Source organism: Myotis davidii, unplaced genomic scaffold (assembly GCF_000327345.1).
Source record: "Myotis davidii unplaced genomic scaffold, ASM32734v1 scaffold478, whole genome shotgun sequence".
NCBI classification, from domain to species: domain Eukaryota; kingdom Metazoa; phylum Chordata; class Mammalia; order Chiroptera; family Vespertilionidae; genus Myotis; species Myotis davidii.
Window position 1 is genome coordinate 5,191,236 of NW_006289570.1, and position 16,243 is coordinate 5,207,478.

At 52.3% G+C, this 16,243-nt stretch overlaps 1 protein-coding gene across 7 annotated transcripts in view; it reads left to right on the forward strand.

Moving 5' to 3' along the window:
* The window catches only part of DEPDC5 (DEP domain containing 5), a 64,730-nt gene that overhangs the window by 36,562 nt on the left and 11,925 nt on the right, over positions 1-16,243 (forward strand). For 4 of the 7 annotated variants that reach the window (XM_006762096.2, XM_006762097.2, XM_006762100.2 and 1 more), the window contains 10 exons: positions 81-248; positions 1,278-1,497; positions 2,050-2,183; positions 5,783-5,894; positions 8,868-8,933; positions 11,910-12,064; positions 13,476-13,553; positions 14,046-14,178; positions 14,869-14,977; positions 15,945-16,169. In XM_006762096.2, coding sequence (XP_006762159.1) covers positions 81-248; positions 1,278-1,497; positions 2,050-2,183; positions 5,783-5,894; positions 8,868-8,933; positions 11,910-12,064; positions 13,476-13,553; positions 14,046-14,178; positions 14,869-14,977; positions 15,945-16,169 — 1,400 coding nt within the window. The remainder of the gene's footprint in view (positions 1-80; positions 249-1,277; positions 1,498-2,049; positions 2,184-5,782; positions 5,895-8,867; positions 8,934-11,909; positions 12,065-13,475; positions 13,554-14,045; positions 14,179-14,868; positions 14,978-15,944; positions 16,170-16,243) is intronic. The other 3 variants (XM_006762098.2, XM_006762099.2, XM_006762101.2) reach the window with 1 other exon arrangement.

Here is a 16,243-nt window from a genome sequence, read left to right on the forward strand (position 1 = left end):
GAGGAGGGTGCTCTAAGCGTCGGAAAAGATAGGGAGGAATCGGGGAAGGTTGGACTTCCGGCCTTGCCGTTTTGTTTCAGGTATCCTTACGAGTCGGCCCAGATCCACTACACCTACAGCCTGTGCCCTTCCCACTCGGACTTGGAGTTCGTGTCCTGCTGGGTGGAATTCTCCCACGAACGGCTGGAGGAGTACAAGTGGAACTACTTAGATCAGTACATCTGCTCCGCCGGCTCGGAGGACTTCAGGTCGGAGGGCGCTTCGGGCCGCCTTGGGTGTAGCCATATTTTTTGTTTGTTTTTGTCTAAACAATATTTATTCATTTATTATTTTATTATTATTATTTTTTAAATCTTTATTGTTGAAAGTGTTACATTTATCTGTGTCCATGGGTTATGCGTGTATTCATACAAGTTCTTTGGGTGTATCCATATTTTAACGCTTCCGGCCTTTGATTACAAAATGATGTCGGTTTTAGAAGAACCTGGAAGAAAAGCACATCTGCATTTGGGTTAAAAACTCAATGAAGGGATGGATGGTGGTGATGGTTGCACAACCGTGGGAATGTGCTTAATGCCACTGAAATGTACACGTAACGATCATTAAAGTGGTAAACTTTGCTACGTAGATTTTACCACCTAAAAACAAACAGCCAGAAAACTCGGTGGAATGTCAGTGCAGGTCATGTTCTCTTAACGTTTTCCTGACCACTTTGTGGTGCTTTGCTGTTAATTTTCTGTGTGATTTATGACTGCGGGGATTAAAAAGCCACAACTCCCCCGGGCCGGGCGCACAGAAGCATCCTGGCATCTCTGGGAACAATAAGCAAATGCAATCTTCCAGTTCCTCCTTCTGAGCTTGTATTTTTGTGGGTTTTTTAAATTTTTATTTTGTTATTATTTCAAAATATATTTTTATGGATTTCAGAGAGGAAGGGGGAGGGAGAGAGCGATAGAAACATCCATGATAAGACAGATTCATTGATCAGCTGCCTCCTGCACACTCCATACTGGGGATCGAGCCTGCAACCCGGGCATGTGCCCTGACCAGGAATCGAACCGTGACCTTGAGGTCGATTCTTTTGTTTTTTCAGAATTTATTTTTTAATTATCTTTGGCATACAGCCAGCTTGTGTTGTGAGTGAAGCCCCCTGAATTGTGGCACATCATGGGGAGAGGGTCCCTCACACATCAGCTTCGGGGAGAGGGTTGAGACGGTACTTTCATGATCTGCTTTTTCTCACCACCACCCCCTTTTCTTCCTTGGCTCCTCCACAGCTTAATCGAGTCTCTGAAGTTCTGGAGGACCCGCTTCCTGCTGCTGCCCGCCTGTGTCACTGCCACCAAGCGCATCACGGAGGGCGAAGCCCACTGTGACATCTACGGGGACCGGCCCCGGGCCGACGAGGAGGAGTGGCAGCTGCTGGATGGCTTTATCCGCTTCATGGAGGGCCTGAACCGCATCCGCCGGCGCCACCGCTCAGATCGCATGATGCGGGTGAGGGTTCCGGGGCCCCTTGGGGACGGCGCTTGGTCTGGGATTTGGGAACCGTCTCCTCACAGCTCAGGGACCTCTCCAGGAGATGCCAGCATATGGAATAGTTTCCGTCACTCAAGAAAAATCTCCCTCGTGCCACCCTGTGTAACGGGTGGGGAGCGTCCAGCCCACGGGCAGTATAAGGCCCTCAAAATCCTTCGGCCGGGCCCTGCCAAGGCATTAGAAGTTCATTAAATGTTCGACCAAATCGAGCGGGCTAATTTTTCAGTTGATAATTTTGTGTGGCCCTCGAATGATGTTATAAATATCCACATGGCCCTCGGCAGAAAAAAGGTTCCCCACCCCCAACTTTCTAGCCACCTTCTCCCCTCATCTCTCATCCCTGGCAGCCAGTGGCCTGTTCTCCATCACGACGCTTTCCGTCTTTTCCAAATGTCCTACGAGTGGAATCACACAGTATGTGACCCTTCGGGGCTGCCTGCTCTCCCTCAGCATCAGCCTCCACGGAGGGCCCCCCCTGGGGCTGATGCCTGTCTCCTTTCTCTGCTTCAGAAAGGGGCCGCCATGAAAGGCCTACAGATGGCGGGGCCCATTTCCGCGCACTCCCTCGAGGCGGCCGGCCCCCCGGTTGGGAAGAAGGGAACCTCGGCCCTGTCTGCCCTGTTGGAGATGGAAGCCAGCCAGAAGTAAGTGCCTGGGCCGAGAGAGGCTACAGCTACACTCAGTGGCCCAGAGAGGGGTTTTGGTTTGGTTTTGTTTGGTTTGTTTGTTTTGTTTTTAGTAGAATTTATTTTGTAGAACAGTTTTAGGTTCAAAGCAAAATTGAGTGCAAGGTCCAGGGATTTCCCATACACACAAATGGGGAATCTCTGTACCCACGTATACGATACATATCTTCCCCCATTCATCAGCATCCCCCACCAGAGTGGTACAGTTATTACAACTGATGAAGCTACATCGACACATAGTCACCCAAAGGCCATAGTTCATCTACATCAGTGTTTTCTTGTGGTGTTGTACATTCTGTGGGTTTAGACAAGTTTAGGATTACATGTCGTCACATGACAGAGCAGTTTCTGTGCCCCCTTAACTCTCCCAGCCTGGTCAGGGAGCCTTGGTGCTTCCCGGCGTCCTGGGCCTGTGTCTGTCAGTATTCTTCCAGGCCGCCCCAGGTTCGCTCATCTTCTCTCGACTTGTCTGTGCACTGAGGACAGAGGCTGTGTGCTGTGCCTGGCACGTAGTAGGTGGACAATAGACGTGAATGATGGAGAAAGGGATGCAGGGGTCCCTGGACGAGATGTCATGGGGGACTAGACCATGTGTGTCTGGTGTGAGGGTCCCAGCAGGAGCCCGCATCCATTCAGCTTTCAGGAAGTGACATGGAGTGAGGATGAGGCCTAGTGGGAGATGCCGTTACAAAGGCTGCGTGGGAAGTTGAGTTCAGGCTGTCCTTTCCTTAGCAAGAGCGATCCTTTGAAAGGCCTTTTATTTTCATGGAAAATTTCAAACAGATTAAAAATGATAGACAGGCTGGTATAATAACTCCCCATTTACCCATCACCCAGCTTCACTGGTTATCATCTCAGGGCCAATCTCGTTTCGTTTATATCCCACTTGCTCTCATCTTCCTTTTTAATTTCTTATTCAATCCCACACATATGTCCCTTCCTCTGTAACATTTCAGTATGTCTCTGAGAAATAAGTACTCTTTCTTAAACAAAGCAAAACAAAACTGTGATACCATTATTTACCTAAAAAGTTACAGCAATCCCTTAACATCATGAAATAGCCCTTCAGTGTCTTTGCCAGAAGTGGTGTTTTCAGAGCTGAGCCCCACCTGTACGAAGGCCCGGTGGGTGGGCCCAGGAGGCAGGAGCCCATGGCGAGAATGCAGAGGTGGAGGGTGGGTGATGGTGACATGGGAAGGAAGGGATCCAGGTGGGGACATGGAGAACATAGCAGGCTGATGGGGAGCAAATGAGAGGAAGAGAGTTGGGAGGGGCTGGGCTCATGACTGAGGGGTCCTCTTCCAAAAATACCTTCATGTGCCCAAGGAGAGACCCCAGGACCCTGCCTGGCAGGTTCTCCCTGCAACTAGTCAGAGGCCTTTCCTGCTGGAAAAAACAAGGAGCATATGTTGCCGGGAAGGGTGTGAAGCTGGGGGGGGGGGGGGGGTATTTTAATTTGTCAGTGAGTCACCATTCAGGACGCTCCAAGGAGCCTGCTTCTGCTCAGCCTGGAAGAGGAAGGATGGCTTGTGGGGGGAGGAGGGGTCCTGTGTGAGGGGCAAGACTCAGCTAGCCCCAGAGCAAGAGGCAGGACGGAGAGGCGAGATCCGCGCCTTCCCGAGGACTCTTCTGTGACGTGGTGCGTTCTCAGTGCTGGAGGCAGAGCAGAGGGAGCAGACCTTCCTATAGTGTTTGCTCACACAGCGTTTTCATTTGTGTGCTTTTTTAATTTCCTGCACCGAGCTGACCCAACTTTATTTATTATGAAAAAGACTTTTTTAAATATAATTTTTAAATTGATTTCAGAGAGGAAGGAAGAGGGAGAGGGAGAGAGACAGATACATCAATGATGAGAGAGAATCATGGATCGGCAGCCTCCTGCACACCCCACACTGGGGATCGAGCCCGCCACCCGGGCATGTGCCCTGACCAGGAATCGAACCATGACCTCCTGGTTCATAGGTCGATGCTCAACCACTGAGCCACCACAGCCAGGCATGAAAAGTAATTTTTAAATGTCCCCTGTAGTCTGGCCATCCCAGCATAACTGTGCTTATTTCTTCCACTTCCCTCCCGTCTTTCTCGGAGGCATGCCCATTCAGTCAGGCCCTCCTGGAGGGCGGCGGCCCCGGGGATCTTGGCCTTGGGCCCATGAGCAGCGTGGCCGTGAGCCGTCTGGGCAGCAGGTACCCAGCAGCAGGCTTCGTTGCTCCTGTAGATTAGGACAATGATGACAGCTGAGTCCGAGCAGAGACCCCCCACATGGTGGCTGTTACTGTCTTGGTGCCGCCCTCCCGGCAAAAGCCGTGTGCCCCTACACATGTTCTCACGTATGTATGTGCACAATACGTGTGACTGGTTGTTTTGTGGCAGCCCCGTCCCCTGAGCCATTAGACAAGGAGCCTCCAGGGGCAAGGACAGGGTCCCTGGATCCCTGATTGCTAGTCCACGGGCCAGACGGCAGCTCAGTAAATGGGGGTTGACATGGGCGTCAGGTGAAGCCTCTGTGGGTAGCCAAGACTTCCTGACCCTGCTCTCCCGGCCGTGGCCTACCCAAGGGAATGCGTGACCGCGTGTGGGGCTCAGAAGAAACCACACGGTGAGAGGGGGAGGGGGACTGTGTGGCAGGAGGAGGCAGACAGTGATGCGAGGGGACAAGGGAAGGAACCCAGTACTTGTTCCGCTTTCCTGTATGAACTGCACCCCAGAGTAGCAAGTCATTGCTGTGGGGAAGTTTTCTTTTTCTCAATATTCCAGGGAATAGCTGGGGACGGATGATAGCACATCACATGTGTGGGCTCTAATGGACGCGTAGATCAGCAGAGATGATCAGCGGCAACTGCCGTCACCAGAGAGGGACGTGGGGAGGAGGCTGGCCCCTGAACGCCGATCTGCCCACGCCTGTCATCATCGTCTCGGCCTCGGGAAGTGCAGGCCCAGAGGAACGGGATGCGCAGTGAAGGGTGCCACCAGCTCTTCCAGGCTGTCTGTTTACAGGACACGAGAGCTGCCTTCTTCAACAGATAAACGGCAGGGATAAGAGCGATAAGAAGGCGTTTATAGCTGGAAAGAGACTTAAGAGACACAGTGTATTGGAATGTAGGGACCTTAGTTGAATCCTGTTTTGAACAAACTGCCAAGAAATTTTTGAAGGTGATTGGAGAAATATTTGATATTAGAAAACCTTAAAGAAAAGTTTTTGAGCCCTGGCTGGTGTTTCTCAGTGGTTAGAGCATCGGCCTGGGCACCGGAGGGTCATGGTTTCGATTCCTGGTCAAGGGCGCATACCTGGGTTGAAGATTTGATCACCTCAGTCAGGGTATGTGGGGGAGGCAACCAGCCCAAGTGGCTCTCTCACATCGGTGTTTCTCTCTGTCTCTCCCTCTCCTTTCCACTCCCTCTAAAAATCAATAGAAAAAAATCCTTGAGTGAGGATTAAAAAAAACAACAAAAAACAAAGATGACGGCAACAGCGCTGTCTTCGTGTCATCTTGGCTACCGTGGGTCCTTCCTCGGGGGGCTCTGAGCGAGCCACGGGCGTGTGTTTGCCCTTCCAGGTGCCTGGGAGAGCAGCAGGCAGCTGTGCACGGCGGCAAGAGCTCCGCCCAGCCCGCCGAGAGCAGCAGCAGCGTTGCCATGACTCCCACCTACGTGGACAGCCCGAGAAAGGTAAAGGGGGCCACTCCAGCAGGGAACGGGCGACCCAATGGGCAGGGTGGGGTCTAGGACTGGCGTGCTGAGGACTCGGAGGCGCTCTGCCCTGCGTTGCGCCCTTTGCAGCGTGACTACTTTTACTGAGGAACTTTCCTGCTCAGACTGTAAGGAGCCTGGCTGCTCAGGAAAGGCAGATGGAAAGCAGTCGGGCTAAACGGTACTGGTCACGGCCCAGGGCCTGGCTTGAGCCTTAGAATTGGCCATCTGGTTGTCCTGTGGCCACCTCTCCGGCTCCCCCGGAGGGCAGGTAGGAAGCTCCGGAAGCATCTGCCATGAGTTCACTGTTTTTCTTTTTCTTTTTTAAAAATTTACAAGTAAAGGTCCAGGATGAGAGAGCTCAGTCTTTGGTAATGAAATTCCCGTCAGTTTGCTTAGACTCCTGAAAACAGCAACCACCTCAAAAGACACAACCTGAGTCTGGGGCCTCTGAGCAGATAGGAGGCACAGCAGAGGGGCGGGAACTATAGGTCGGGTTTCGCACACCTTTAAGACCAGTAGCCTTGGCTCTGTCCTCGCCTCTGGGAAATCCAGACCCTGAGATCGTCTGGTGTGGGAGGTGAGCCGATCAGATGTCCTTTTATCTGATCTCCATTAAGAAGAAATGAAGGAGATTTAATAGATGTATTTTCTTTTCAAAATTGTGGTCAAATTGTATGTCCACCTTGGTATTTATTTATTTTACTTCCCTGTCATGAACATTTGCCCATATCATTATTTTTCCAAAGAATTATTTTTAAAAATAATGATAGAATATTTCATCAGATGGATGGCCCTTCATATATAATTTACTTTTTTTTCATCTGGTTTTAAAAACAACTTTTGAAAATTCTTCCATACACTTTTATAATTATTCTACAATTATCAATAATACTGCAGATAGCATCTTTGCAGATAATTATTTGACCACATTGCTAGTTATTTTCTTAGGATAAATTACTAGCATTAGACTACAAGGATGTAGGGATTAAAATCTGAGAAAAAGTATCACTGAGTCCATAGGCAGCTTGTGAAATCTGTAGATCAGGGGTTGGCAAACCTTGAGGAATACAGGCTTTGTGGGCCAAGAGGCAAGTTCAAGGCTTTTGTGTAGGTACTTCCATAAGCAGTTACAACCCTCTCCTAGCTCACAGGCTGTGATAAGCCAGTGGCTGGATTTGGCCTGCAGGCTGTAGTTTGCTGTGACTTCAGGTGCAGTTCTAAGGACAGTCTGTGCGTAAGGAATGACCTGTGGGTCAAGGAAAAGCTTTTCACCCATCCTCACTTGCATGTATGTACATCTCAGCAGTGTCAGCACCTCTGCTTCTGTATGTTCTGGCAGAGAAGGGACAGGATGGAACAGGGAGAATCCCAAAGTACCCTCGCTTTGACCTCTGCTCATTGCCATCTGTTAGGATTAGAAAGAGTGCCAGGGACAGGCCTGAAAGGCAGAGAAATTATAGAGCCACCAGCATTCAGGCTAAAATGTGGCAACAACCCGATATTCGAGTGCTACTTAGAACACTCTCCTACTCTTCCAACTGAACACTAAAATCCAGACGGATGGCCACCCGTCATGCCGGGTGTGGATTCCCGTATCGTCAAGGAGAAGCACAGGTGTGATGCGATGGCCAGCGCGAAGAGCCCTGGCTGACATGCTCAGAACCGCCTGGCGATGTCTCCAGGCAGCGTCTGGGTTGGGATGCGTGGGAAGGGGACCCGAGGTTGCATCTCCACAGGCGAGCGTTTTCATGGTCGGTTCCCCGAGTTTCCAGTGGCCTGTGGGAAATGGCGGCAGTATTGATCAGACACAGCCAGGCAGTTCAGTGACTCTGCTGACAGGATCGAAGGAAGGTCGTAGGAAAGCAGAGGCCTTCAGATCTATCGTGTGTCAGTGATGATGCATCCAAAGTAAAAACATGTTGACAGGACGAGAGAGGCCTCCTTAGCCATAAGAAAGGTGGAAGGAGGGGTCATTGGAAAAGTCCTCCATGTCATTTTTTAAAAATATATTTTTATTGTTTCAGAGAGGAAGGGAGAGGGAGAGAGAGAGAGGAACATCAGTGATGAGAGAGAACCATTGGTTGGCTGCCTCCTGCACGCCCCACACTGGGGATGGAGCCCACAATCCAGGCTCAATTGAACCATGACCTCCTGGTTCATAGGTTGACGCTCAACCACTGAGCCACACTCCTGGGCTTCTATGTCATTTTTGTTTCAAATACGTGGCAACTTGAGGCCCACAGGGACAGGCGGGGAGAGGAAGGCGGTTTCAGAAGCTCCCCCCAGTGCCTGTGCATCCAAAAGTATGACATTGTCACACAGGCTGTGGAGGAGAAGGGATTGCTGCCCCTTTATCCCCTGTTTGCTCAGAAAATGAAGCCAGAACTTTTCCTGCATGGAACCCTCTTCTCCCACCTGGCTGCCATGTTTAGGGACCGACAGAATTGAAAGCCTCAAGCCCTTGAGTATCTCACCAAGAGGCCTGCTGGTCACCCAGGCTGGTGGGAGGCCAAGAAGTGACCCCTGAAGCGCCTTCCCTACCACCCCCTCCAAGCTGCTCTCCGGCCTCCCCTTCCCCCGGGAATAGGCCTGAAGGGAGCTGAGAGCTATGTCGGAGGGCGCACGCGTCTGAGCCGGGCTCCGAGGAGGCCCCAGGGAGCTTGGACCCACCTTCTAAGCCAGGTGCTCGCTCCCACGTGACGGGATGCTCTGCCCAAGAAGGTGCGAGTCCTCCCTGTGCTTTGCATTTGGATATTGTCTTCCCTGGTGGATCTCTCTTCCCCCCATTCTCTTCATGAGCCCTGTTTCTCTCCTTCCCTCCTTGTTTTCGTTTTTTTGTTTTCCTTTCGTCCCCCGCTCCTCCCCCTGATGGCTCACCACGGTCCACATTCCGTTCCTTCGCTCTCTTGCACCTGCTGCCGCCACTGCCTCCTCCTCCTCTGACTCCAGGACGGGGCCTTCTTTATGGAGTTTGTCCGCAGTCCGCGCACAGCGTCGTCTGCCTTCTACTCGCAGGTCAGTCAAACCCTGCAGCCCACGCACGCCTGCCCGGTCAGCAGAAGCCTTCTGCTCGGCTCAGGACAGATGGGATGGGACCTCGGCTGAGATTCAAGGGCAGCTGACATTGAATTCGGTCTCCGAGGCGTCCATTCCCATCCGAGGTTTGGGCCAGGGCAGCGGGGGATGGAAATGATGGATGTCAGAGACCAAATGGTCGCATCAGTGCTGACTCACGCTTCCTGCCTCTGCCTCTCTGTGCCACAGAGTTGCCACCGATTCTTCGCCAAGGGGCAGCCTCTTCCCTTTGAGGTGTTCTTGTCCATATAATACAAGCAGCATGAGCGATGCCTGCTTAAGGCCTGAATGCTTATTTTCCCCCTCCTAATACAACCAGAGAGGTCTGTAATCGTGGGGTGAGAAGCGGGAAGTGGTGGAAACCAGCAGACATTTACTAACAGGCATGTGCTGTCAGAGGCTAACGTGTGCGGCCTGGGCAGCTCGTCCGGCCACTGGACTTCCCTGAACACGTTTGTCAAAGGAAGGGTTTGGGCCAGATCTCCAAGGGCCTCCTAAGCCTTAACATGCTTCAGTTGCTATCTGCCGCGACATAGCACCATCTCACTTACCCTCACGCCGTCACCGGTGCGTTAGGTAGAAGTGTTAGGGCCACTTTACAGATGGAAAAATTGAGAGGCAAAGAAGTTGTACTTTGCACAGGATGGTGCCGACCTGGGCTTTAAATCCAGGACCAACAGGCTTGACCCGTGACCCCCCTGCTCTGTAGTCAACATTAGCAATGACTGTCCTGACAGGTCCTAGGTGACGATGAACGGGGCTCCCAGTCCTTTACCAAGACCCCTGAGTGTGTGAAATCGGCTTAGTTACAGAGACTTGAGAGAGCCGAGGAGGCTTATGCGGAGCAGGGCAGGCTCAGGAGGATGGGACTTGAGAGTTTAAGGGTGGAGGTTAAGGGAGCCTTACTGGATCGAAGTCAGAAAACCAGCATTTAGTACCTACTCTGCCACCTACTATGCAATGGACTCTGCAAATATGATCTTCCCAATGGGGTGTGAGGTACAGGGATTATTACCCCACTTTCCAGATGGGGACACTGAGGCTTAAGGATGTTAGCTGGTCAGGAGGCATACAGCTGGCGAGTAGCTGAGCCCCTGCACCATTCTGCCCACCAGTCTGTGTGGTCTGTACCTACCTCTTCCCAGTGAGCTGCTCGACTCGGGGCAGATCCCTGCTGGGACCTCTGAGTCCTCATCCAGAATCTGTGATCTCTGAGTGTGGGCGGCACGCTGCATTTTTGGTTTAAAACAGACTCGGATCGGACTTCTTAAACTTTTACTTTCTCACAAGAGACCCTCTTGGACTTAGATTAGAATTTAACATAAGAAAAAACAATCCCTAGCCGGTTTGGTTCAGTGGCTAGAGCGTCGGCCTGTGGATTGAAGGGTCCCGGGTTTTACGGTCAAGGGCACATGCCTGGGTTGCAGGCTTGATCCCCAGTGGGGGGCATGCAGGAGGCAACCAATCAGTGATTCTCTTTCATCATTGATGTTTCTATCTCTCTCCCTCTCCCTTCCTCTCTAAAATAAAAAAATATATATATTTTAAAAAGATCAACATATCTGGAATAAGAGAATTGTGTTATAAATCCCATAATAGTCCGCACAGCTTCACATGGTAGAATTCACCAGTAGAACAAAAGTGGATGAGTTCCCACAATTGGAAATTACAGAGTTGAGATCTTAGGAGGATACATGAAAAATTTTATATCGCCCACCAGGTATGTTGTTAAGAAGACATATAACTTTTTAGAAAATTATCTCTACTCAAATCAGATACTTACACAAAATTAAATTGTACTTTATTTATGTTTCATTTCTGTGTTCAATATACATAAACTCTGCTTGCTTTGTTTTCTTTAGAAATTTTTTATTTTTATTGATTTCAGAGAGGAAGGGAGAGGAGAGAGAAAGATAGAAAGATTGAAAGATGAACATAGAGCAGGCGTCAGGGAATGGGCAAACTTGGCCCACCATCTGCTTTTATGAATAAAGTTTTGTTGGAACAAAGCCATGTGCATTTGTTTGCATTGTCTACGGCTGTTTCTGTGCCTCTCCACGCAGAGTTGAGTAGTTGCCACAAGCCCTGTATGGCCCTCAAAGCCTAAAATATTTAGTCTGGTCCTTTCCAGAAAATGTTTGCCAATTTCTGATGAAGAGGATAACTCCTTAACCTCATCTCCACTGAAATGAAACGCAGGAATTAGGTAAATTTTGGAGACATCCTTCCGTTTAGGCTGGTGGGGCAGTTCTCAGGGGCAGTAGATAAGAGGGAACCCATTACCGGGATCCAGAGGGCATCACGGAAGAGCCACACTTTTGTGCCTGAGAGCTGGGTCGAGCCCTCCATTCTCTTTTAAGTTAGAATGACAGTGCGGTACCCGTTCCTAAGCCTTGCTGGTTAGAAGCAGATGGGGATTGGTAATAGCAAGTTGCCTCTTGCTGCCTTTCTCCGTGTTCTTATGGTGCTGGCAGAGTCTACGTGTTTTTGATGTGTTCCCCTCCCCCCCCAAACGGAGAGCCAAATGGTTCTTTCAGAATGAGGGGCAATTTTGCCTCCCAAGGTACATTTGGTACTATCTGGAGACATTTTTATTCATGACAACTGGGCTGGGGGAGATAATGAGAGTAATGTTACTGGCATCTAGTGGGTAGGAGCTGGGGATGCTGCTCTATGTCCCACCCAGGACAGCTCCCACAACAGACTTATCTGTCCCCAGTGGCAGTAGTGTCAAGGTTGAGACGCCCTGACTTAGCAGGAGTAATTTGTACAGCATCTAACAACATAGCTGATGATATAAAGCTTCATTTTGGAAGTGCTCAAGCACTCCTAGTCCCCTTAAAAAAAGAAAAGAAAAGAAAAGGACCACAAATGTAAATAGGCTTAAAGGATTTCTTTTTTTTTTTTAACGTACAGGTGTCTGTGGACCAGACGGCCGTCCCGGGCTTGGACGGCACCAGCTTGGGGGTAAGCACAGGCCAGTCCGCGGACAGAGGCAACAGCCAGACCTTCGGGAGCTCCCAGAACGCGGGGGAGCAGAGCTTCACCTCCTCGAACCCCAGTGACAGCAGGTGAGACGCCTCCCGGGCGGTGGGATGGTCCGCCCGCAGAGGCTGCGGAGGCTGGGTGGCCAGTTCCGACGCCCAGTCCGTTCTTACCAGACCTGTGCTGGGCTGATGCCCTGCGCCCTGCCTTGCTCACGGGAGAGCTCAGAGGTCTCCGCGGAGGATCAGACATGCAGGGTGGGTTTCGGGGAGGGGGCTCTGAGCCAGTCAGTCCTGTTCCACGTGGCTCCCGTGGCAGAGGCCTCCCATGTGGTAGCGTGCAGTGGGTCTGTGCCGCTGGAGGAAATGCACGGGTAGTGAATGGGTCCCCCTCTGTGGCCAGATAGGGCCACACTGTTCCCAATCCTGAGCATCCAGAGGGAACAGAAGCCGCTCGGACCTCATTTGCTTGGGGAAGCGGCCCACACCCCAGCTTGTTATACCCTTGGCAGATCAGCGGAACTTCTTTTTTATTTCCTTTGTTGCATAATTGCTCCCTAGCCATCTGCCCAGGCTGTTCCTGCCGCCTTCCTGGGCCGAGGGAGCAGCCCTGGGCTGCGTGGCCTGAGAAGCTGCCTATTGCATCCGTTCCCCGAGAGAGAAGGGCCCCGGGCAGCCTGCCTGGCCAGCTCTGTCGGAAGCATTCCACTGCCTTCACGTCGCACATACAGGGCCGGGCTTCCCATGTCTCTCACGCAGCCTGTTCACCGTGGCCAGTGGAGGATCAGTTCAGAGGCGCAAGCAGGCCTGGGTGTGCCTCGTCTCTGTCGCCTCCCAGGCTCATCCCCCTCGAGCCTGGCTCTGGCCGGGGAGGGTCAGAGGGGCTGCCTGGCTCCTAGGGACGGAGTGCATGTCCCTGCTTCCTCCTTGCTTGCGAGACCAGGGGCGCAGGTTTCTTCTGCTTTTGAAAGGAAAGAGGAACTGGGGGTGTGTAGGCTGGAGACAAGGAGACCAACATTAACAGAATCAGGACCAGTGACTGGAAATAGAACAGGTTCCATTTCGTGGTAAAGAACTTGCTCACAGCTGGTACGCCACGGGGAGGTGGGCTTCCTCAGAGGAGCTGAGTTCTGTGCTCACACGGGTGGGACCGCCTCCTGTCTGAGCCTGGGAGTGGGGACTCGGGGTGCTGGGTTCAGTTCCCATTCAGCATGGGTGTGGGAGGCACCCCTTCTCCTCGCTCTAAAATCAACAAAACGTATTTTTTAAAAAATAAGCAAGTGTGGACATAAAATCACTTGGAATTCTTTTTGTTTTTTAACGTATACACTTTGGAAGTAGGAACCTCTCCCTCTTCCCATAAGATAACCCCAGGATGTAGCGATCCAGAATTTTCTGGGTCACCTTTAATGTCAGTGCTGTCCAAGGTCCCCGCTCTGTAAGGACGGTTCCTCAGGTCCTGGCTCTGGCCCTGCTGACCAGGCGCTCTGTGTCCCAGCTCTCAGCAGGTGCTGGCAAGCTCCTTGACGTCGGCCTCCACCCTGGCCGAGATCCTGGAAGCCATGAAGCACCCCTCGTAAGTGCTGGCGCGTGTGTGGGCACCGGGTTGGGAGGGTCCGCAGGCCCTAGCCGGGCCCTGCTCGGGCAGTGCAGTCCGGTGGGGTCCTACCTGACTTGGCTGCTCACTAGTTGTGGGACCTCGGGCGAGTCACTTGACCTCTCTGGTCTCTGAGACGTACCTTGTTTGTAAAATGGGACAATAGAAGTCCCAGGGTGGATGTAAGGATTAAATAGAACAGTTACGTAGCTCACCTCGTCTCGTACCTGACGAGTATATTCTCTAGATGTCAGGTCCTGTTTGCTTTCTCTTCTCCTTTTCCCCCTTTCACACCATTTTTGTTCTGTCCTGGGGTTTCTCTGGGTCTAGAAATAGTGGAGAGCAGTTGCACTGTGGGGATGCTCGCGCCAGATAGTAAGCGCTTTAGCGCGAGTCCCTTCACCATCTTCTCTTTCCGCTGTTGCCATGGTGCGTACGCGCCCTGCTCCCTGCGGCCGCGTTGGGACTCAGGACAGGCGTCCAGCTGCTCTCGGAACAGAAGGGCCTCGCGCCCTCCTGCTTCATCAGCGCGGAGGTGGTGCACTGGCTGGTGAACAACGTGGAGGGCGTCCAGACGCCGGCCATGGCCATCGACATCATGCAGGTGAGACAGCCCGGCGGGGCCGCGGGACCGTCTGCTCGGGCCGGGAAGCCAGAGCCCGTCTCGGAAGGGGCTGCCCTTTCCAGCAGCGAGGGCTGGAGGGGACAGTGAGGGTCTGCTTTTAATAAGTGTGAGGACTGTCTGGAATCGAGCCAGGAGCTTGTCTTGCTTTGAAAGACACGACTTAAAAATCTGGCTGAGTCCGGCCGGCAGGGCTCAGTGTTTGAGTGTTAATCTATGAACCAGGAGGTCACAGCTCGATTCCCGGTCAGGACACAGGCCTGGGTTGTGGTCTCCATCCCCAGTGGGGGCATGCAGGAGGCAGCTGATCCATGATTCTCTGAGACCATTGATGTTTCTATCTCTCCCTCTCCCTTCCTTTCGGAAATCAATAAAAATATATTTTAAAAAGATCTGATGTCAGTATAGTAAAATAGTAACTTTGTTAAAGTCGGGTCTTCTTTATACTTTTCTGTATGTTTGAAATATTTGATGATGTTAAAATACGCATTTGTACTTTATAGCATTGTCTGCACCAGGCACAGCTCTTCGCCAGGGGCAGCTGTGGCTGATGGGGTGGAGGGTACGGTCTCCTGGGGGCCCTGTCACTCCCTCCACTCCGCCCTGTACGGGGGCTGCGCCTCTCACATGTCCCTCCGCGGGAATTTCAGAGTCTCACTGTCTCTCCCTCAGAAAATGCTGGAGGAGCAGCTCATCACGCACGCGTCTGGCGAAGTCTGGCGGACCTTCATCTACGGCTTCTATTTCTACAAGATAGTCATGGACAGAGAGCCCGACCGAGGTCAGAGATGGCACGCTGGGGCCACGGGGGCCCGTGCTTTGCCCGGTGACTTGCTCTCTCAAATGGCGCTGCTGCTGGAGCTTCTTGGGTCACTTGATTTTCCAAGTTGTGCCGGGCCTGTCAGCTTCCCTGAGCGTTCGTTCGTGTTTAATTTAAGCATAGCTGGAGCGACACGGGTTTCTTAAAGCTACAGGACGCTCTTGGTGGGAACAGGGTGAAGGGAAGATAACCCTCCAGGAGGGCAAGGGACCTGGCATGAGCAAATTCCCACAGGCCATGTTTTGGTAGCTGGCTTTGATTAGAGCGCCCCCACCCAGTGCAGGTGGGTCTGAGGATGACATGCTGGGCTCTAACCTGCATGTCTGACAGCACTTTCTCCTCGCTGGGCCTGCAGACTCCATTTCTTCCCCCAGGAAGACCATCAGGACCTAACACATTTCCTAAGATATGTTTTATGTGTTTGTTTGCGGGTTTTTTAATGAGGAAAAGTGATCCCCAAGAGGATAGCAATCCCAGCCGGTCAGAGCTGGCTCGCACAGCACTGGAGGCAGCCAGGACGCAGACAGGCAGCTGTGGTCCCCTGACGCACAGGGCTGTGTGACTCCCGTCCTGCAGACGAAGGCTTCCGGCCATGGGGCTCAAGAATCGTGCATCCGATAAAGCGGCCTGTGCCGCTCTTACCCCAGGATGGGTCAGAGCAGATCGGGCAGGTGGTCTCCCTTGTAGCTGCTAGTGTGCCCCTGCCACCTCCTCCCTTCGTTTCTGAGTGTGACCCATTGTCCCTTCAAATTGAAGAAATGCCAGTCAAAGTGGACATTTTATTAAGGGGAATCTTACAGTGTGGCCTTTTGTGCTGACTTCTTCTGCTTAGCGTGATGTGCTTATGGCTCACCTGGGTTGTAGCGTGCGTCCGTAAGAAAACAGGCCTTTGGTCCCAAGGCGCTTTCTCTCCCTTCTGCTTCCCCAGTGGCCATGCAGCAGCCCACCACCTGGCACACGCCCGCAGTGGACGACTTCGCCAGCTTCCAGCGCAAGTGGTTCGAGGTGGCCTTCGTGGCCGAAGAGCTCTTGCACTCGGAGATCCCGGCCTTCCTCCTGCCCTGGCTGCCCAGCCGGCCGGCCTCCTACGCGAGCAGGCACAGCTCCTTCAGCCGCAGCTTCGGAGGACGGAGCCAGGCCGCTGCGCTCTTAGGTAGGTGCCCGGCCCACGTAGGGCCTGGCAGTGCGCTGGCGGGTGGCTGAGGCAGAGTGGTCGCCAGCCGGGGG